Below are 21728 nucleotides of genomic sequence, written 5' to 3' on the forward strand. Positions count from 1 at the left end.
AAATGAGCTCAAAGTAATACTGTGCAGTAACAGCACAGAGGAGACTCAAAACTCATCATGACTGTGAACAAGTTAAATAATTCACATTAGTTTCACTTTTTTCTTTTAGGATTGGCAAGCATGTTGAATGCTTGTCTTATAGGGGAAAGCAGGATATCTAATCCACAGTTAAGTTTCAAATCATTGTCCAAATTCAAGTGACATGAAGGTTGACACCCGTGGCTTGGAGTCTCTACCTTTCTTTATCTTGTGTCTTCATAGTTAAAACAAAGAGTGTGTTACATGTAGTCACAATGGGCACCAAGGGTTCAATGGCTGGTGTACAATAATCCACAAGCAGCAAAGATCACAAGGAAAGACTGACACTGGCTTGGGCTGTGGGAGCCTTCACTGTTTCCCTTCCCTCTCTGTAATCTATTTGCTTATACATAGGTGAAGAAGAGATCCTCTGTTGTGCTCCTGGAAGATATTCATAGTAGCTGTCCTCAGGCTCTGGGTCCCTGAAACCTGCAGAGCCAGAGACTGCTTTTAGCACTTATATATAGAGGAAAATTAGTCTTCCTTTTTGTAACAAGATACTTCTTGGTTTGTCTGCCTGTGGCCTATCTCTTAGGATTGGGTATGCAGTGATTACAAAGTGCTAGAGCAAAGGTAAGGGGTGACATCCTGAAACTGGTCAGACTGTTTCAGCACTGTGTTCTGGGTACCATTTTGTCTTTATCCATTCAGTCGGTCTGCTGTCATTTTCATAACCATGGGCTTGATCACCTTTTCCATCTTGTCTGTACCAGTGAAATGCTAGACATGTAAAGATGACTTAGTCACAGCTCCTGCCCTTGGAGGTTTGAGGCCCAACAGAGTTCACAACCTCACAAAATCTGCAGAGCATTTTATGAGCAGTGCTCATCCTATAGGAGTAAGAAAGGGGGAAAGTGTACAAGAGATTTGCAGTCATGAGAGGAGTCTGGGAACTATCTGTTATCTTCACTGTCTCTGAAGTTCAGGTTTACTAGCAGGCACTGACAGAAGAACTTAGGCCCAGATCTGCTATGTGACCTTCATTCTTCATTTGCCAATTGTGGGAAAAATTCTTTCAACTAGGCAGAATATTGCAGGATTGAGTAAGAGGATGAAGCTGTAAAGTAGAGCTAATTGAGTGACAGCAGAGCCCACCAACCATCCTCATATGAGTTCACTCACTTGCCTTCCAGGCTGAGAGATGTGACTGGGACACCGATGATCAGCAGTCGCACACTTGGCCTGCACTTTCACCCCAGGAGAGGTCTCCACCATCAAGTCCCTGTCATGTTCGACTACTTCCACCTGTCGGTGATTTCAGTGACCATCCACGCTGCCCTGGTGGCTCTACAGCAACCTTTGATCAGGTACAGAGTTAGAGGTAGCCCTAACATTCATCTCATGCATCACTAAAAGACATAGTCTGCCATAATGATCAGCACAAATCAGAGAAGCTTGTCCAAGGTTGCTGGCTTAAGCTTGGGGGTATTCATGTGAACCACAGAAAAGATGAAAGAAAGCTTGGGAGTGTCTCAGGATGATAGAGGACACTGGGGTATTTCAGGGGTGGAAGACTTGTAAACTGTAACTCACTCTTCAGGGATTTGGATTCTTCCCCTGGATTCACTTGTCTCTAGTTGTGCCTTGAGAAGCTCCTCATGTTTCTCTGCTACATAATCTGTGTGTAAAATAAGAAAACCAACATCTATATAAAGCTTTGAATTTTTTAAAATTCACTTGATATTTTAGAGTGTCTATAAGGTTACCAGAACTTTATTATTTAATGCTCAATTTAAGCCTAAATAATTTGTACTTTGACACATTTATATGTGTATATAATGCATTCTGATTATTCTTACTCCCACCTTTTCTCTCTCTATCTCACTCCTCCTTTCTTCCCTACAAGTTCCTTTAATATATTCATGTCTTGTGTTATTTTATGACACATTGAATTTAATGAGGGCCATTCATGTGACGTTTTAGTGAATCCCAGTGGAGGACAGTGACCAAATCTGTTCTTTCGCTCAGTTGCTGTTTGCTCAAATGGAGGTTTGCTTGTAAGATAGTTTGACTGTGCCTTTCATTGACTCACCTTGTAGCATGTCCAGGGTGCCAAGGAGAACCTGTATTTCATTAATTCTACAAGGGAAGGTATAGAACTCGTGAAAGCTATTGTATTGGGATGGTAAGGTTAAGTGATTTATGAAGGCATAACTGGATTTCATGGTGGAAGTTCGGGGAAGTGTTAGCATTTAGCTGTGGGAAAACCTGCATAGGAGTTAAATCGGAGCATAGAGCAAAGAGCAGAGAGAGTAGGGAAGTAAGAGAGACAGACAGCTGGTAAGAAGCAGCTGTGAACCTGGAGCTGAGAGCCAGGATCAAATAGTTTGTGGCCTTTTGTGCCTCATGTTCTCCTGCTCAAAACTTTGCTTAGCTCCTAGATTGAAGATAATCTTAGACCTAACATCCTAGATTGAGAAAAAAGAGGGACAAGGACCAGGGGTCTGTGGTTTTCAATCTTTACGTCTAATGGGTATCTATGGAGGGCCCACTGTTCTCCAGCAGAGGCATCAGGATACAGACGCATAGCAAGTTTGTGAGGGGTATTCAGCATCCTCAGAACAGACCTCTTCTTCAGACATCTGAGTCCAGTGATTGAGCTGATATGTGTATGTTGAATTATATAGAGTGAGTGTTATAGTAGAATGTTAGAAAAAATGTGACAGTGTAGGAACATGGGAAAGCAACCATGACCCTGGGAAGCTGCAACAGACATAGAATTTGGAAAGTAGAAGAGTACTCATCTCCTGCAAAGTATGCACCCTATTTGGGTGATTCCTTCTGATCAGGGCTGCTTCAACGCATAGTTCAGGGTAGGATCTGTGTGCCAAGGGTGAGACAGAACAGGTGTGCCCTGAGATCAGTGGAGACTGTTCAGATGAAGGCCAGACAACATCCCAGATGGGAAAGGAAGCAACACGTCCAGGGGTTCTGGGTCTCAGACAGTAAGCTATGCCTGTGAAGCTAGAATTAGGAGCACCTGGTTGCTTATTTCCTCCACTTACTTTCTGGGGGATATTTGAATATTTTATCTCACATCTCTGGATATTTGTTTCACCATATAGATGCATAAATTTAATGTAAACAAATAATTTTGTGATAATAAACCAGCAGATATCAAGGGTGTATATAAGAAAAACTGGTAGACTGTTTCACAAAATGAATATGTATGTAATAAAGGCTCTTGAAGCAAATCTAGGAATATGGAAACTAGCAATTCTGAGATGCATGTATTGTGTCCTGGCTATAAGAAAGAGTCTGGAAGCAATTAAGGTGGTAAGCTTCCAAACTGAGCAGTATGCCAAGTTCTGGGAAGGCCTCATAAGGTAGCAGTTAGAATAATGGGTTTCAGGACTGGGTGGCCCTGTGCCAAATCTGAGAGTCTACTTTCTAACTCTGTTCACTTGGGCATGTAGGATTCCATTTCAGTCAGCAGTAGGAGAATGTTGGAAGGAGTCACTGATAGCACATGGGAAGCTCAGGTATGTATGCATCCAGGAGATTAACTTTCGTATAGCACCCACCGTATTTTGTACTACCCTGATTAGCTCTTGACAAATGGCATGAAGCTTTCTGCACAGGGAAATGCACCTTTCCTTGTGTCTCTGAGGAAAGCTTCACAGAAGGCATGACCCTACCCAGGGAACAAGAGAGTGTGACAGTGAAAAATTGAATTTGGGAAGGTAAATTGGAGTCAGATTTTGACAGTGTAATTAATGAGGCATCCAGGTGTTGGACCTAAATTAGTTGAGTATGCAGAGACACTGAAGGCTTATGCCTCAGAACAATCCTCAAGACTCCTTCAGGCAGGAGTGTCAGTGGTGTAGTCAGGAGGACAAGTGAGATGTCCAAAGGGTTCCCAGTACCTGACATCACCTTTTGGCTCTAGTGCTGCTAGGAGCTCTGATGCTATCTTACTGTGCATTTGGAGCCAGATGTCTTAGCAGAAAGTTTAACCTTTCAATAGTAGACTGTGCAAGTTCTTCAGTGGCAGCCTTCCAGATGGGAGCACACACAGCTACTGGAGAGTTAAATTCCCAAATGGTGTAAAAATAGAACCGCCTTCCACTCTCTGGGTTTTGCAAGAATTCCTGTCTTGACACAGAGCACCTGAGAACAAAGGGAACCCTTTAAGCTTGTGGGAAATACCTGTCAAGTAGAGCAAGCACCAGCTTTTCCAGAAAAGCACACTCATAGCATCAATTAGGTCCAACAAAAATGCAGCAGGTGTGAAGTTGAAATTTAACCTCAGAGACCCTTAACGTTCACTGAGAAAGACGAAAGAAACTCCAATTTTTAATCTTCAAATATGTAAAAATTGAGTGTCTCCTAGGCTCATCCTCCAATAGAGATGCCAAATAAAAGCCACAAATAAATGACAAGTATTTAGCTATTTGTTGGAAGATATCCCAGAGAAGGGGGTCGTGATTCTTTATGTACACACATTTTTTTTCCTTCTAGAATGTCCCTTACTAAGGTAGGGCATCCTTAGGTACAAAATACCCAGAAACTCAAGACACTCATATGAAATAATATGTTTTCCTGTAACCTATGTGTATACTATTACCACATGCTTTAAGTTATTTCCCAAATTACTTATGATAATATTGCAGTTATAACTGGGGTTTTAAATAATATTGACATCCCATGAGCCAATACGCATGTTGATGTGTATTTAGTGACTGCGTGACTTTGATGCAATTATAGTATCCAGAATAGTTACTAGCTTTTATTCGATATCATTATTTGCTAATAACTTTTGCCAATATCAGGAGTCTCTGCGATGCCTCATGGCTCAAGTGCATCGTTAATCCTTCTGACAAGAGATGAAGTAGGAGGTTCAAATCTAGCCCAGGTCCTAATATTTAGGTAACTTCTAGCTTGTGTAAGTGCCACATAGTTGTGGCTGTCCACTGTGGCATACCACTTCTGAGTACTCAGCCCTTTCACCCAGTTCACTTCATAAACTTTTCTCTGCTTATTGGCTGCTGTGTTAGCACCATCACATTTCAACACTGACTTATTCATTTGAGTCCTTTTCTAAGCCAATGTGTGTTTAAGTGAAGGTGACACATTTGCTGCCTTGCCACTATAATACCTCAGGTACTCTGTGGCTTGTGGCATGAGACTAATAATATTTGAATAAATTAATTAAGTAAAAATCTAACCTTAACTTTATATCTCTGTCAATATTGCTACCAGGAACATTAGCTTCTTGTCTGAAATCTGCCCCAGTTACCTCAAGCAACCAGAGCAAAGATGGTGACATCTAAGGACATCTATGGTGGAGTCTTTTTTTTTTTTTGCCATGAGAGACTATTAGTCTTTTTGGAAGATTAAAACATACCTACAAAACTGCATTTGTAAAATAAAAAGATACATCTAAAGAAGCCATTAGATTTTTTTAATTTCTTTAGAATTTCATACATTTTTACCCATTCTCTCTCTCCTTTCCAACTTTTCCTGTGTCCCCATCTCATATTCATGATCTATTCTTCTTTAATTATTATCATTACATTTATACATAAGCCTGACGAACCTATTTAGTATTGCTCATATATATGTGCTTAGATGACAACCAGTATTAGATAACCTATCAGATGGCTTTTCCCTACAGAAGAATGATTTTTCCTCCTTAGTTGCCTGTAGCTCTTCATCTAGGGTTAGGGCCTTGTGAAATTAGTAGATGATAACTGAAAGAAAAGAAAACTTAGTATAAGCATGTGTTTATATATTATTGGAGGAAAATAGAATGACTATATACCCAAATATGATATACACAGAATTACCATATACCCAAAGCCACATGATCTTATCACATTACCAAATCTCCTTTGAGTCTAAGATTGGTCATGTCCAGCACACCTGCCAGATGATCTTTATAATGAATCAGAACTAGGAAAAAAACCTGTGTATTTTCTCTTGAAGAGATTACAGTGTTCCCAGCTAGCATAGATATAGGAAATGTTCTGTTGATTACAAAAGTCTAGGACATATTGCAGGATTCTTGCATGGATTGTGGAGGTGAAGGATGTTTTATGTCTTCTATAGGAAAGTAAACAGAAGCAGGGAGGTAACTGAGGCTAGAAGGAGCTCATGCAAAACAATGATCCTATTAGGGCAGAAGTAGATTTCATGGGAATGATTAACTTGGAGTGGTCCTTCTACTCTGGTCAGGAGTTCTATCTGCCTCCCAGGTTGATGATTCCCTAGAAAGTGGCCTCAACAACTTCTCAGCTGATGGACATAAGGCATTTGGGTACCTTTCTATAACACTATTGATGTGTACCATCCAAGAATACTCATCCATTATTCAGCATTGGGATCACAATATCTAAACCCTTCTGCTGGAACACCACCTAAATCTACACCACAGGTTCCTCAGTTGCAGCTCCCCAGGGAGCTGATGATAGTTTACTCATCTTCTGTTTTCCCCTTCCACTTCTTTCTAGTTTCGCTCGCCCAGGAAGAGGCTCCTGGTTAGGGAAAGGTGGCCCAGACACAGGACCAGAACAGCCCATTATTTCTCTGGAAAACTTGGTCTTCGGAGCTGGATACTGCAAGCCAACTTCCTCAGAGGTAATGTGTGCACTGGGAGCCGTGATCCCAAAACCTGCAATTCTCACTTTTAAAGAGTGTGTCCTATGAGTTTCCCTCTTCTTTCAAATGTTTCTTTAGGGCAGTGTTTGCCCATTTATTTCAAGGTCTATCCATCCTTTCACTTTCACCAATCATCTCTCAGATGCATTCTGAGTATCAAGCCCTGTAGTAAATGTAGCAAGTATTCTTCTCCTGTTGTCCTTCTTACTTCTAGTCCTTTTGGAGAAAAGAGCTCTCTAGAAGCTAGGTGATATTACTGTGAGGATGTTTTCATAACACTATGTTATGATATTGAATGCCTGGTTTCAAAACCCAGATCCAACTCTTTACTCTCTCTTGTGTTTCTCTTTCCCCACCTCTGGGGTGGTATCACTAAGAACCACTAATCTCATATGCAGTTATGTACACCCAAAGTTGTCCCAAATGTAAAGTTGTTTGCCTCATACCTGGTGGTTAGGAGCTGCCTAGTAAATAAATATGTCTACCTTTCCATTCCCTTTGTTTCTTCCCAAGAAATTTCTGCCATTATTCTCCTCTCATCATGTGTGTATTTCTCTTTAACACATGAAGCATTTTATTAGCATATTGTTCAGAAATAGCCAGCCAGTATTACTCAGGGTTGCCCCAGACATAGAACCAATAGCAATGACTCCTTCATTATTGTAGTGAAGTGACTCAAGTTATCCTAGAGGCTGAGAAGGCTGTAAATATGCCTCACCAAGCTAGACACCAAGGTGATTGATGATAGAGTTCTAGGTCAAGTGTAATTCCAGAAGCTGGGTAACATTGTCACTTAGAAAAACAACTGTTTGCTTTGTTAATAGTCAAAACTCAGTGGATTGAACCAGTCCTGTCAAACTGGGGAGGAAGTTCTCTTTCCCTCAGGTGGGTCTTTTGTTCAGGTCAAGCAGTTATCAAATACACCTGTCCTGGCAGCCTCAACAATATTTAACCATACATCTAGACACCTCATGACCCAGACAAGTAGATACAAGAAATTTATCATTGTTAAGCAAATGACAGGCAAGTGAAAGACTTTGCCCTAGCCAGCCCTGTCACCTTTCGTGACAGAATGCACTTTGACCAGACTGTTGAAGATTTGAGGTAAAACTTCCTATTTCTCTGGACTTTCCCTAGTTTGAGATCTAGCTAGGAGATCTGACTGCAGATGTTAACCCAGTCTCATATCTATCTGGGCTAAGCTGCTATGTCACATGTTTTCATGGTTCTGAGGTCTCCGAAGGAGGCCGCCATAATTGCCCTGAAAGGATGGGGAATTGAGTCCAAAGTAGGACTTGTTTTCATACATTGAGGGAAAGATTGGAAAGCTAAGAGTCTTCCTACATAGCATGGGCATTTCTCTTACCTCCCAAATTCATTTCAGCATGTGATGTGGCCTGGATAGAAGGCTCTTCACCCACAATGCCTACTACAGATCCCTCATCCCTCAGTAGATAGGAGGTATGTCCCCAAGTCATCTGCCAATTCCCTTGCTTCTGGGATATTGACAGCCAACTCACACACAGGAACAATTACTCTGAACAGTTTCCGATCACAGTTCAGTTTTCCTTTTGCCAAGTTCTTCCTCTCTCACGGCACTAAGTGGTAGCTTTAAGAGAATCCCTGTTAGAGCTCTTGGTCTCCAGACTGATAACTGGGAAACCAGCATGGGACTGATCCAGACCCTCTGAATGTGGGTGTCAGTGAGGAGACCTTGGAAACCTATGGGGCCCCTTGTAGTGGATCAGTACTTATTCCTAGCATAGGAATGGACTTTGGGAGCTCATCCCACATGGAGGGATACTCCCTGAGCCTAGCACAAGGGGATTAGCCTAGGCCCTATCCCAGAGGATACGGCAGACTTTGAAGACCCACTACAGAAGGCCTTACCCTCCCTGGGGAGCAGATAGGGTATGGGATATGTAGGGTATTAGTTGGGGGGGGGTAGGGCAGGAGGGGAGGGAAAGGGACCTGGGAATGACATGTAAAATACTCTTCTTTCTAATTGAAATAAAAAGAGTATCCCTGTTCTTGTTCTCCTCCCCTCCCCTTCTTCCTTTCCTACCTCCTTCCTGTCCTCCCCCCAGGGGAAGAATAGAGGAGGGCAAGAAAGGAGATGCCTTGATAGAGGGAGACAGTACATGTTTGGAGAGAGGTCTGGCACAGGGAAAATGTTAGGGGATTCACAGGGATGACCCCAGCTCAGAATCCAGGCAGTGGTGGAGAGGATGCCATTGATGCCCTTCCCCTATAATGAGATTGATGTGTAACTTGGTTACCATTCCTAGAGCCTTCATCCAGTAGCTGTTCTTAGCAGTTCTTAGCTGTTCTTAGCACCCACAGCTAAGCACTGAACCATACTACTGGAATCCAATTGTGGAAAGGGAGGAGGGATGAGCAAAGGAGCCAAGACGGGGCTGGAGAAACCCGCAGAAACAGTGGACCTGACCTACTGATAGCATGGAGACCCTTGTCAGAAAGCTGGGGAAACAACATTGGGCCAAACCAAGCCCTCTGAATGTGGGTGCCAACTAGGAGGCCAAGACAGTCTATAGACCATTAACAGTGGAGCCAGTCTTTATCCATAAAGCACAAATGGACTTTGGGAGCCTATTCCCTATGGAAGGATACTATTGCAGCCCAGGTACAGGAAGAAGGGCCCAGGCCCTCCCCCACATGATATGAGGGACTTTGAAGGTCCCCTGTGGAGGGTCTCACTATCCCTGGGAGGAGTTGGGGGGTTGGTGGGGAACATGGGACAATGGGAGGGCAAGGGAATGGTGGGATGAATATGTAAATATGAGTAGTAATTAAAGAATAATAAAAAAAGAGTCTCGCTGATAGACTTACCACCTAAAAACCTTCAGTTCAGACTCCTTCTGAAGGAATATAGCCAGAGACATTGGTAATTGTTAGCATTCACAGCCTAGGTGAAAACATTTATAGCAGGTTCCTCACATGCTAATGTCCTTAGCCACTGAAGTGTTTGATGTGATACAAAAAAAATTAAAAGACCCAGATACTGATATTTGGGTTCAAGCTTCAAGCTTAAGATCAGAAAAGCAAGACAGCCAGCCACTAACTCTTACTCTTCTCTGGCTGAAAGGTGATCCTGGCTCCACTAAATCTCAGACTGAAATCCCAGACTGCTATGTTCTCCTCAACATGGCTGAAGAATCCTAAGACTTAATGTCATCCTGTCCTCAATGTGGCTTGAGAATGAATGCCAGCTCTGAGACCTTGATCCTTTCTTATATAACTCTCTAATGCTGGGATTAAAGGTGTGTGATCCTAGGTGCTGGGATCAAAAGCAGGAACTCTGTTACTCTTCATTCTTGTGTAGGCCATGGTGGCCTTGAACTAACAGAGATCCATCTACCACTTAATCCTGAGTTGTGAGATTGAAAGTGTGCAGCACCACTGCCTGATCTCTATAGCTTGAGGCTGACTTTGCTTTCTGAATCCTCAGGCAAGCTTTAATAAATCATAAGTAGTATATTATCACAGTGTGATGCTCCATCTACTTGGGAGGTGTTCTGGTGCTCAGTGCCATTTACATCAGCCAAAACCATTTGTACCAACACTGCTGAAATGGTGCTGTCTGATTTCCCAAATGTTTGAAGGATCTCTGGCTCTCCTTTTTCAGGACCTCTGCTTGAATAACTCAGAGTAGGGACCATCTCATTTAGTTTCTTCCCCTAGGACCTAACAAGACACCTGCCCTTTGAAACCAGAACTCAAGTAATAATGTTTAATGGAAGGCTGAAATAACTCTGTGCACCGTGCTGGTGCTGATGCTGGTGCTGGTACTGGTGCACAGTTGAAGAGCTAGAGATTCATGCGAGAGATCACTCACTGCAGCAAACAGAAAGTAAGGGTCATAGTATGATAGGTCATGTTGCGAGATTGTATAGACTCCGGAACCAGCAATGGGCAGAGCAGTGAGCACTGTGGAATATCCTAGCCCACTGAACTTTTACACTGTTTGAGACTGTTGTTATGTGCTGCCTTCTGTGGCAAATATTTACAATTTGTGGAAACTTGGTGTTTACAGAAACTCAGTTTGTACAGCTGTGAAATGGGGACAATGGGGTCTGTCTTTTGAAGATTTATATGTGTAAATTACATAATCGGGCTTGGCAGACAGATGATGCTGTATAGTGAGGGTTTGTTTGTTTGTTTTCTATTTCTTTCTTGGCTGCTTCTGGGGCTCTGAGCCAAAATTGTACATGCTTGTCTTTCATATGTTCAGATAGAAAGGCTGACTTGTTAGTCTTGGCACTGGGCTTTCTCCTGAGAGATGGCTCAGTGAGTTGTTTTCAGGGCTCTGTTCTTTTCCTGTGTGTTTTCCATTTGGGTCCCATCCAATTATGTGGAGTCATTGCTGTGTGCCCACCCTGCAAGGCTGCCAGGCAGAGAATCCAATCTTAGTTCCACATTCCCATGGGAGCTTTGCATCCAAGTCTCAAGAAGCCCAGAGCATTAACAGATAGTAATGGAATATGCACGGGCTGCTGCATCAGCTGGTGGCATGGGGGAACAGGTGCTCCCCTCAGTAAGCCCTTCCTGACAGAAGCCTGGGAAAAATCAGAGATTCATGGCAAAGTGAGCTAGTTGGGACAATTTGCTTATTTATAAATTTGCTTATGTTAATTATTTAGTTTTGATTTTTGTTTAGTTGTAGGAGTTGCTTATACGTGTTGGATATTAGCTCTTCTTCAAATCACAGTTGAAACTGTTTCCCCTATTTCTTCCATTGTGTTTGCATTGCATGGCTGTCCCTTTGCAAAAATGAGACTTGTTTGGCACAGCCCCATTTGTCTCTCCCCTTCTGGATGCCATGGAGCATCACCGATAAAATGCCCTCAAATTTTACTTTACATTTTCTCCAAGGCTTTTTATAATTTCAGGCCTGATACTACATTCTTCAATACACTTGAGATGATTATGGTATATGGGGTATGAAATGAATTCCGTATGAATCCATTCTTTTATGTATGAATATGCAGTTTTCAAACATTATTTGAATGAAAGACTCTCCTTGCCCCCATTGTGTGACCTTGGCACTATTCAGTGACAGTGAACTTATTACTGAGATTTCTGTTATTTTTAAAGGCATATTATGTTGATATGAGTTCTGTGAGAAAATGGGACATGGTTACACTATATTTAATGATTTGGGGGCTTGCCATCCTCTTCAGTTGGTTTCTGTGCAGTGTCTATGGCTGTAACTCACTGGGTTAATAATTGTGATTCTGCTCTCTATTCTGAAATCAAAGACCATGATACTTCTTGCTTTATCCTCTTTCATAGTTGCTTTGGCAGTTCAGGGCCCTTAGTGTCTTTTAGGATTATTTTCTATGACTTAAGTCAATCAGAGAAGAAAAAATATTATGTGAAATAGCTACAGACCAGCAAATAGAAAGGAATGGAACAGTGGTGGTTACCAGGGACTGTCGGGAAGGAGAAGAGGTTGAAGTTTTGATCTTATGTGCTGAGAGAGGTTCCCTGCGAGCTCTTTCACAGGGCTACCCTGCACTCCATCATGCTCTATGTGTTTATAGTTTTGTTAAAAGGGTAAATCTCATATTAAGCATTATCACTTTAATTTTTAAAAGTAAAAGAAAAATGTCATGATCAGAAAGAAGAGAAAAATACCAAGACATAGTTATTTTTGAAAATGATTTGCAGTTAAAAGTTAATGAGCCAGGCAGTGGTGGCCCACGCCTTTAATCCCAGAAATCGGGAGGCAGAGGCAGGCAGATTTCTGTGAGTTTGAGACCAGCCTGGTCTACAAGAGCTAGTTCCAGGACAGCCTCTAAAACCACAGAGAAACCCTGTCTCAAAAAAACAAACTAAAAAAGTTAACTAGTTTTAATATTTTAAGAATTAGAATGACAACCGTTGCTGTATTTCCCCAACTGATGTAAAATGGCTGACTTTTTTCATTTAAATGACTGTCTAGTTCAAAAATCATGCATAAAAAGTAGTTTTATGGCATACGGGCTAGAGTGGGCAGTTAATTAATTTAGTGTAATTTCATAGGTCATTTCTAAAGAAGCATACATATTTGTGATAGCAAGCTTTGCATCCAACCTGTAAGGTATTACTTATTTACATGTCATACTCTTGTTATTGGAGACAACCCTGATTTCACATGGCTGCCATGTTCCTGAATAGTTCATATCACAGGTCACAGAGAAGAAGCTCGCACAGACCATCCAGTGTTGCCCGTCATCTTGTTGGTACCCACCATGTCTCCTGGTACATAGCAAACACTTCAACAAGCAGCACACTTGGATTGAGCACCAGGGAGGGTCTAATGTAGCATTTTTCCTGTGAGTTACCTATAGGTGTTTGCTCCAGTACTGTCACTGTTTCCCTATTGGGAGACTGGAATCTACTTGCCAAGTGAGGCTCTTTTGCAACTTGTGATAGCAAAGAATTGCTGTGCATTCTCCTGTATGATGCTCATGTTTAATACTTCATTTAGAAATTCCAAAGAGGCCACTGTGGCCAGACAAGTGGCTGAGAATGTCATGAGTGGCCCTGTTATTTGAGCCTGTGTATTTGAGCCTGTTGATGTGTGTGGGTTCACATGACTCACAGCATAGAATTAGATCAGGGGCATCTGACTGGAAATAGAACAGTTTATTAGTAAAAACAAAACAGCATAGAGAAAGGGTAGGGTAGTGAGCTGAGGGAAAACCAATGTCTGTAAGCACTGGCCTGGAATGGCATGGCACTTTCTATGGCACTTACATCGCACCCACTTTGTATAGTTTGGCTCTTGAGCATGCTCTGTTTGCTGTCTGAAGCTCAGGTGGGGAGGGTCTTCCAGGCTTTCTCTGCCTATTGGTTGCTTTTGTATTTTATTCTTCATATGGCTTTACCAGCCTCTATTTTGCTATATCCTGATGGGTTGGGGCCATATGAACCAGGTTAACACAAATAGATCATAAACAGACTACAATCAGTGGTCTCTAAAGATGTTTTTTATTATTATTTTTGCTTGTGGAGTACTGATAGGTGGTAGCTACAATTTAGGACAAAGAGACAAGGATGAATGCTGTTGCGGTGACCCCTGAAATAGTAGAGTGGTAGCCAGAGGCAAAAGGAAAAAAAAAAAGAAAAGGTAATTAAAGCAGAGAGGAGACACACACAGATGACAGAGGTATAGTTACAATAGAATGGAGAGAGGCTGTAGCAAAGTAGACTTGAAAATCTTTTGGCATAAATTGCAAAGGCTTGACCGTGAGGTAGCTTCCTATGAAGTGAATTAGCAGTATTGATTTATACTGACTTGTGAATGGCTGAAACTATCCCTTTTGAAATACCTTAATCTAAGTTTTAATCTCTCTTTGTCTCTCTGCCTCTCTCTTTCGCTGTGGTGTGTGTGTGTGTGTGTGTGTGTGTGTGTGTGTGTGTGTGTGTGTGTGTACAAATATGTGTTGCATGAAAGTGGCTGAGGATGTTAACATGTACATTTACTTACATTAAATATGTACTTCAAGTAAGCATAAAATATTTCCCTGTGGCTTTCAGTCATCTTTAGTGTTCTTTTATCCCTCTCCCTCTGTATGACCCTACCTCTCATCTCCCCAGACAAAACACACCTTCCCCATTTTTCTTATTTTGACATAGTAGTACCAGTGCCCTACTCCCCTTTCTCTAGAACTCCTCCCCACCTCCCATCATACCTTTTTACTGGTATCTATGGTTACTCCAGATTGTATACTCCAACCAAAAAAATCCATAGCCAGAATCCATAAACAAGAAAGAACATATGGCATGTGTTTTCTGGGTCTGGGTTACCTCACACAATATGATCCTTATAAATTTCATCCATTTATTTATAAATTTCATTTTTCATTGCAGATTAATAGTATTCTGTTGTGTATAGGTCCAAATTTTCATTACCCATTAATCATCTGGGGGACATTTAGGTTGTTTTCATTTCTTGGTTTTTGTGAACAGAGCATCAGTGAATATGGCAGAATAGGTATCTGTAGAGTAAGATGTTGAGGACTTTAAGTACATACTAAGGAGTGCTAAAGCATGGTCATGGGGCCTATATACTTTTTAAAAACATTTTACTTGACATAGAATCATAACTCTTTTCACTCTTATTTCTTCCCTCCAAGCCTTTAGGTGCCTTTCCTCCATCCACTCCTACATGCCCCCCTACTGTCAAGTTGATAGCCTCTTTTATTTGATCATTATTTTTTTCATTTTTTATTTAAATTAGAAACCATATTGTTTTACGTGTCAATTCCAGTTCCCTCTCCTTCTCCTCCTCCCCTGCCCATGACTAACACCCTATCTATCCCATAAACTTTCTGCTCCCCAGGAGGGTGAGGCCTCTCATGGGGAGTCTAGAGAGTCTGTCATATACTTTGGGATAAAGCCTAGGCCCTCCCCTGTGTGTCAAGGCTGAGGGAGTACACCTCTATATGTAATGGGCTCCCAAAGTCCATTCCTATGCTAGGGATAAATACTGATCTACTTCTAGAGGCCCCATAGATTTTCAAGGGCTCCCAAAGTCCATTCCTATACTAGGAATAAATACTATCTACTACAAGAGGCCCCATAGATTTCCCAGGCCTCCTCCACATGGGGTCTGGATCAGTCCCATGCTGGGTTCCCAGCTATCAGCCTGGGGACCATGAGCTCCCACTTGTTCATGTCAGCTGTTTCTGTGGATTTCACCAGCCTGGTTTGATCCCTTTGCTCATCACTCCTCCTTCTCTGCAACTGGATTCCAGTTCAGTTCAGGGTTTAGATGTAGGTGTCTCCTTCTACTTCCGTCAGATGCTGGATGAAGGCTCTAGGATGTAATATGAGTTAGTCATCAATCTCATTATCAGGGGAGGGCATTTAAGGTATCCACTCCTCTGTTGCTTAGATTGTTAGTTGGTGTCATCCTTGTAGATCTCTGGACATTACCCTAGTGACTGATTTCAATTTAAACATCTAATGGCTCCCTTTTTATGCTGTCTCCTATCTTGCTCTCCTCTATTCAAACCAAACTTCCTACTCCCTCATGACCTCCTCACCCCTCCTCTTCTACCCTTATCATTCTCCTAGCTCCCTCTCCCCTCCGCACATGTTCCCAATTTGCTCAGGGAATCTTGCTTCTTTCCTGTTCTCTCAGGGAACCATGTATTTCTCTCTTAGAGTCCTTGTTTCCTAGCTTCTCTGGCGGTGTGGATTGTAGGCTGGTAATCCTTTGCTTTATGTATAAAATCCATATATGAGTGAGTACATACCATGTTTGTCATTTTGTAACTGGGTTACCTCACTCAGAAAGGTTTCTTCTAGTTCCATCCATTTGCCTGAAAATTTCAAGATTCCATTTTTTTTTTTTTTACACTGAGTAGTACTCCATTGGGTAAATGTACACATTTTCTCTACTCACTCTTCAGCTGAGGGGCATATAAGCTGCTTCCAGATTCTGGCTATTACAAATAATGCTGCTATGAACAAAGTTGAACAAATGTCCTTGTTGAATGAACGTGCTTCTTCGGTGTATAAGCCTAAGACTGGAATTGCTGGATCTTGTGGTAGACTGATTCCCATTTTCCTGAGGAATCGTCATACTGATTTCCAAAGTGTCTTTACAAGTTGGCACTCCCACCAGCAGTGGAGGAGTGTTCCCATTTCTCCAGATCCTCTCTAACATAAACTGTCATTGGTGCTTTTAATTTTAACCATTCTGACAGGAGTAAGATGGTATCTCAGAGTTGTTTTGATTTGCATCTCCCTGATGGCTAAGGATGTTGAACACTTTCTTATGTGTCTTTCAGCCATTTTAGATTCTTTTATTGAGAATTGTCTATTTAGCTCTGTACCCCATTTTTTAATTGGATTATTTGCTGTTTTAGAAACTAGCTTCTTGAGTTCTTTGTATATTTTGGAGATCAGCCCTCTGTCAGATGTGGGGTTGGTGAATATCTTTTCCCCTTCTGTGGTCTGCTGTTTTGTCTTGCTGTTTCCTTTGCCTTATAGAAGCTTCTCAGTTTTAGGAAGTCCCATTTATTAATTGTTAATCTCAGTGTCTATGTTACTGGTGTTATGTTCAGGAAGCTGTCTCCTGTACCAATTCGTTCAAGGGTACTTTCCACTTTCTCTTATAATATGTTCAGTGTGCCTGGATTTATGTTGAGGTCTTTGATCAATTTGGACTTAAGTTTTGTGCATGGTTATAGACATGGATCTATATGCAGTTTTCTACATGCCAGCATCCAATTTGTCAGCAGCATTTGTTGAAGATGCTTTCTTTATTCCATCATATAAATTGAGATTGTTTGTCAAAAATCAGGTGTTCCTAGGTGTGTGGGTTAATACCAGGGTTTTTCAATTCCATTCCATTGGTCTACCTGTCTTATTTTCCTGCCAGGACCAAGCTGTTTTCAGGATTATAGCTCTATGATACAGCTTGAAGTCAGGGATGGTAATGCCTCCAAAAGTTCCTTTATTGTATAGTGTTATTTTGGCTATCCTGGGTCTTTTGTTTCTCCATATAAGGTTGAGAATTCTGTTTTGCTGGTTGGGATCTCATTTGCCCACAATGCAGTGAGAACCTAGCTGGCCAGCTTGAAATACAAAGAAACCTTTTGCTTTTGCAAAAATAAAAAATAAAGTTGAGAATTGTTCTCTCAAGATCTGTGAAGAATTGTGCTGGGATTTTGATGGGGGTTGCATTGAATCTGTAGAATGCTTTTGGCAAGATTGCCATTTTGACTATGTTGATCCAAGAGCATGGGAGATCTTTCCATTGTCTGGTATCTTTTTTAATTTCTTTCTTTAAAGACTCAAAGTTCTTGTGATACAAGTCTTTCACTTGTTTAGTTAGTATTACCCCAAGATATTTTATGGTGTTTGTGGCTATTAAAAAGAGTGATGTTTCTCTGATTTCTTTCTCAGCCTTCTTATTGTCTATATATAGTAGGGCTACTGATTTTTTTCAGTTAATTTTGTATCCTGCCACTTTGCTAAAGGTGTTTATCAGCTGTAGGAGCTGCCTAGTAGAGTTTTTGGATCATTTATATAAACTATCATATCATCTGCAAAAAGTAATATCTTTTTTTTGGTTTTTCAAGACAGGGTTTCTCTGTGGCTTTGGAGGCTGTCATGGAACTAGCTCTTATAGACCAGGCTGGTCTCGAACTCACAGAGATCCGCTTGCCTCTGTCTCCTGAGTGCTGGGATTAAAGGCACGCGCCACCAACACCCGTCAAAAGTTTGACTTCTTCTTTTCCAATTTGTATCTCCTTGATCAACTTTTGTTGTCTTACTTACCTAGCTAGAACTTCAAGTACAATATTGAAGAGATATGGAGAGAGTGGGTAGTCTTGTCTTCTTCCTGATTTTACAGGAATCGTGTAATTTTCTTTACATTTCATTTGATGTTTTTTGTTGGTTTACTGTATATTGGTTTTATAATGTTCAGGTATGTTCCTGTTATCCCTGATTTCTCCAAGACCTTTATCATGAAGGTGTGTTAGATTTTGTCAAAGGCTTTTTTGGCATCTAGTGAGATGATCATGTGGTTATTCTTTTGCAGTTTGTTTTTATGGTGGATTACATTGATAGATTTTCATATGTTGAACTAACTAGCCCTGCATCCCGGGAATGAAGCCTACTTGATTATGGTGAATGATTTTTCTGATATGTTCTTGGATTTGGTTTGCCAGTATTTTATTGAGTACGTTTCCATCAATGTTCATGAGAGATATTGGTATGTAGTTCTCTTTCTTAGTTGTGTCTTTGTGTAACTTGGGTACCAAGGTAATTATAGCCTTGTAAAGAGTTTGGCAATGAACCTTCTGCTTCTATTGGAACAATTTGAGGAATATGGTACTATGTTTTCTTTGAATTTCTGGTAGAATTCTGCATTGAAACCATCTGGCTCTGGGCTTTTTTTTTTTTTTTGGTTGGGAGACATTTGATGACTGCTTCTATTTTATTAGGGGTTATAAGTCTGTTTAAGTTACTTATCTGTTCTTGATTCAGTTTTGGTACGTGGTATCTATCCAGAAAATTGTCCAATTCCTTTAGATTTTCAAATTTTGTGGAGTAAACTTTTTCAAAGTATGACCTGAAGATTCTCTGGATTTCCTCAGTGTCTGTTATTATGTCCCCCTTTTCATTTCTGATTTTGTTAATTTGCATTTTCTCTCTCTACCTTTTGGTTGGTTTGGATAATGGTTTCTCTATCTTGTTGATTTCTTGAAGAATCAACTTTTGTTACATTGATTCTTTGAATTGTTTTCTTTATTGATTTCTGCCCTCAGTTTGATTATTTCCTGGAGTCTACTCCTCTGAGTGAATTTGCTTCTATTTGTTCTAGAGCTTTCAGCTGTGGTGTCAACTCTCTGGTGTGACTATTCTCTAGTTTCTTCATGTGAGCACTTAGAGGTTGTGCTTTCAATGTGTCCCATAAGTTTGGGTATGTTGTGTCTTCATTTTCCTTGAATTCTAGGAAGTCTTTGGTTTCTTTCTTTTTTCCTTCCTTTACCCAGGAGTGTTGCAGTTGAGTATTGTTTAGTTTCCATGATTTTATGGCATTTATGCAACTTGTGTTGTTTTTGAATTCTAATTTTAAAGCATGGTGGTCTGATAAGATTCATGGTGTCATTCCAATTTTTTTTTACTTTGTTGAGGTTTTCTTTATTGCAGAGTATATGGTCAATTTTAAAGAAGGTTCCATGTGGTGCTGAAAAGAAGGTATATTCTTTTGTGTTTGGATGGGATGCTCTATAGATGTCTTTTAATCCCTATTGGGTCATAACTTCTGTTACTTCCTTTGTCTCTTTGTTAAGTTTCTGTCTGTTGTTCCTGACCAGTGTTGAAAGTAGGGTGTTGTAGTATCCCATTATAACTGTGTGAGGTCTTATGTGTGATTTGAGTTTTAGTAATGTTTCTTTTATGAACGTGGATGCCTTTGTATTTGGGGCATAGATGTTCAGAATTGAGACTTCTTCCTGATTGATTTTTCCTGTGATGAATATGCAATGACATTCTTCATCTCTTTTAATTGATTTTAATTTGAAGTCTAATTTGTTAGACACTAGGATAGCTATACCAGTTTGTTTCTTGGGTCCACTTGATTTTAATATCTTTTCCCAACCCTTTACTCTGAGGTAATGTCTGTCTTTGAAGTTGAGATGTGTTTCTTGTATGCAGCAGAAGAATGGATTCTGCCTTTGTATACATTCTATTAGCCTGTGTCTTTTAATAGGCAAGTTAAGCCCATTAATATTGAGGGAAATTAAGGACCATTGAGTTTTTATTCTTGTTTGTTTTTGATTTATTGTTGCTGTTGATATTGTGTGTGGATTTCCCTGCTTTTTCTTTTGGCTTTTGGTAAAGTGGGATTATCTATTGCCAAGTTTTTGTGAGTGTAGTTATCTTCCTGAGGTTGGAGTTTTCCTTTCAGTACTTTCTGTAGGGCTGGATTAGTGGCTATGTATTGTTTAAATCAGGTTTTGTCATGGAGTAACTTCTTTTCTCCATCTATAGTGATTGAAAGCTTTGCTGGGTATAGTAGTTTGGGCTGGCATCTGTGGTTTCTTAGTGTAGGTAGAATACCTATCCAGTACCTTCTGGCTTTCAGAGTTTCCATGGAGAAGTCAGATTTCCCTTTATATGTTACTTGGCATTTTTCCTTTGCTGCTCTTAATATTCTTTCTGTATGTTTGGGGTTTTGATTATTATGTGATGAGGGGAATTTTTGTTGTCAATTTTATTTGGTGTTCTGTAAGCTTCTTGTACTTTCATTGGCATGTCTTTATGTTGGAAAAGTTTTCTTCTATGATTTTGTTGAATATGTCTTCTGTACCTTTTAGGTGTGTTTCTTTGCCTTCTTCTATACCTATTATTCTTAGGTTTGGCCTTTTTATGGTGTGCCATGTTACCTGGACATTTTTTGTTAGGGACTTAAGATTTTCTTTGGTTGATGAGTCTATTTCTCCTAGTGTATCTTCAACTCCTGAGATTCTCTCTTCCATGCATCTGTAGTTCCTGATCATTTACCCAAATTTTCTAATTCCAGCATTTCCTCGGACTGTTTTTTTTTTTTTTTTTTTTTTTTTTTTTGGTCTCTGTCTCAGCTTTCAAACCTTGCACTGTTTGAATTGTTTTTGGTAATTTTTGTTTTGTCTTTTCTTCCATTTTTTGAAGGATTTCTGGATTTCTCATTTCCTCTCTTAGGGTTTTTATCATCTGCATGAAGTTGTTTATTAAGGTCATTCTTTTCTGCATCATCTGTGTTAGGATGTTGAGGTCTTTCTGTCATAGATTCTCTAGACTGTGATGACATCATATTGTTTTTTCTATTTTTGGATGTGTTCTTATATTGTTGTCTTTCCATCTCTTCTTCTAATTGGTGCAGGTGGTATCTCTTCCTCTCCTGGTGTGTATGGGTCCAAGGTTCTCTTCCGGTGGGTGCAAGCAGGTTTGATACTCTGATGGGTCTCAGGGTGGGTACAGTTGGGTCTGAGGCACTCCCTCTCCAGGTGGGTGGGAGCAGGACTAGCACGGTGATTTCAGTAGACTTAAGGTTGCTTTGTCCTCCCGGGCCCAGTTGACCTGCTTGCAGACCCCAGGACAGGAGTTCCCATGTTGAGCGGGCCGAAGTTGGGCCAACGGCAGGTCCTGAAGCTCTCCTCTGCCCTGAGTGGGGGCATGAGCAGCCCAGCGATCTCAGCAGACTCAGGGTTGCTTGGTCCTCAGGTGCTGAGTCGCTTCTTTGATCATTGTTGTTGTTGTGTGTGTAAACACAAATATTTAAACAAAACCTTCTGAGTTCATTTTATTGTTTTCATTTATATGGTTTAAGGGATACCTATTCAGCACTGGACATCCCATATGAGCTCATCCCTGGGAGGGAATAATTTTTCTTCTCCTTGGAGACATTAATTGCCTGTCTAAGTGTTGGACCCTGAGGAAAAATTTCCTTTTTCGCATTAGCATATCTATTGACACTATCATTGTTCCAGTCTTGTTTATGTAACCATTTCTAGAAGACACTGCTTCATAGATGACTT

General features: G+C 40.7%; 1 protein-coding gene across 1 annotated transcript in view; it reads left to right on the top strand.

Annotated features, from left to right (window-relative positions):
- The window catches only part of Fam135b (family with sequence similarity 135 member B), a 107374-nt gene that overhangs the window by 11463 nt on the left and 74183 nt on the right, over positions 1–21728 (top strand). The window contains exons 3-4 of the mRNA XM_035444192.1: positions 1212–1385; positions 6531–6657. Of these exons, the coding sequence (XP_035300083.1) occupies positions 1212–1385; positions 6531–6657 (301 nt within the window). The remainder of the gene's footprint in view (positions 1–1211; positions 1386–6530; positions 6658–21728) is intronic.

This window comes from Cricetulus griseus, chromosome 4, assembly GCF_003668045.3.
Source record: "Cricetulus griseus strain 17A/GY chromosome 4, alternate assembly CriGri-PICRH-1.0, whole genome shotgun sequence".
NCBI lineage: Eukaryota > Metazoa > Chordata > Mammalia > Rodentia > Cricetidae > Cricetulus > Cricetulus griseus.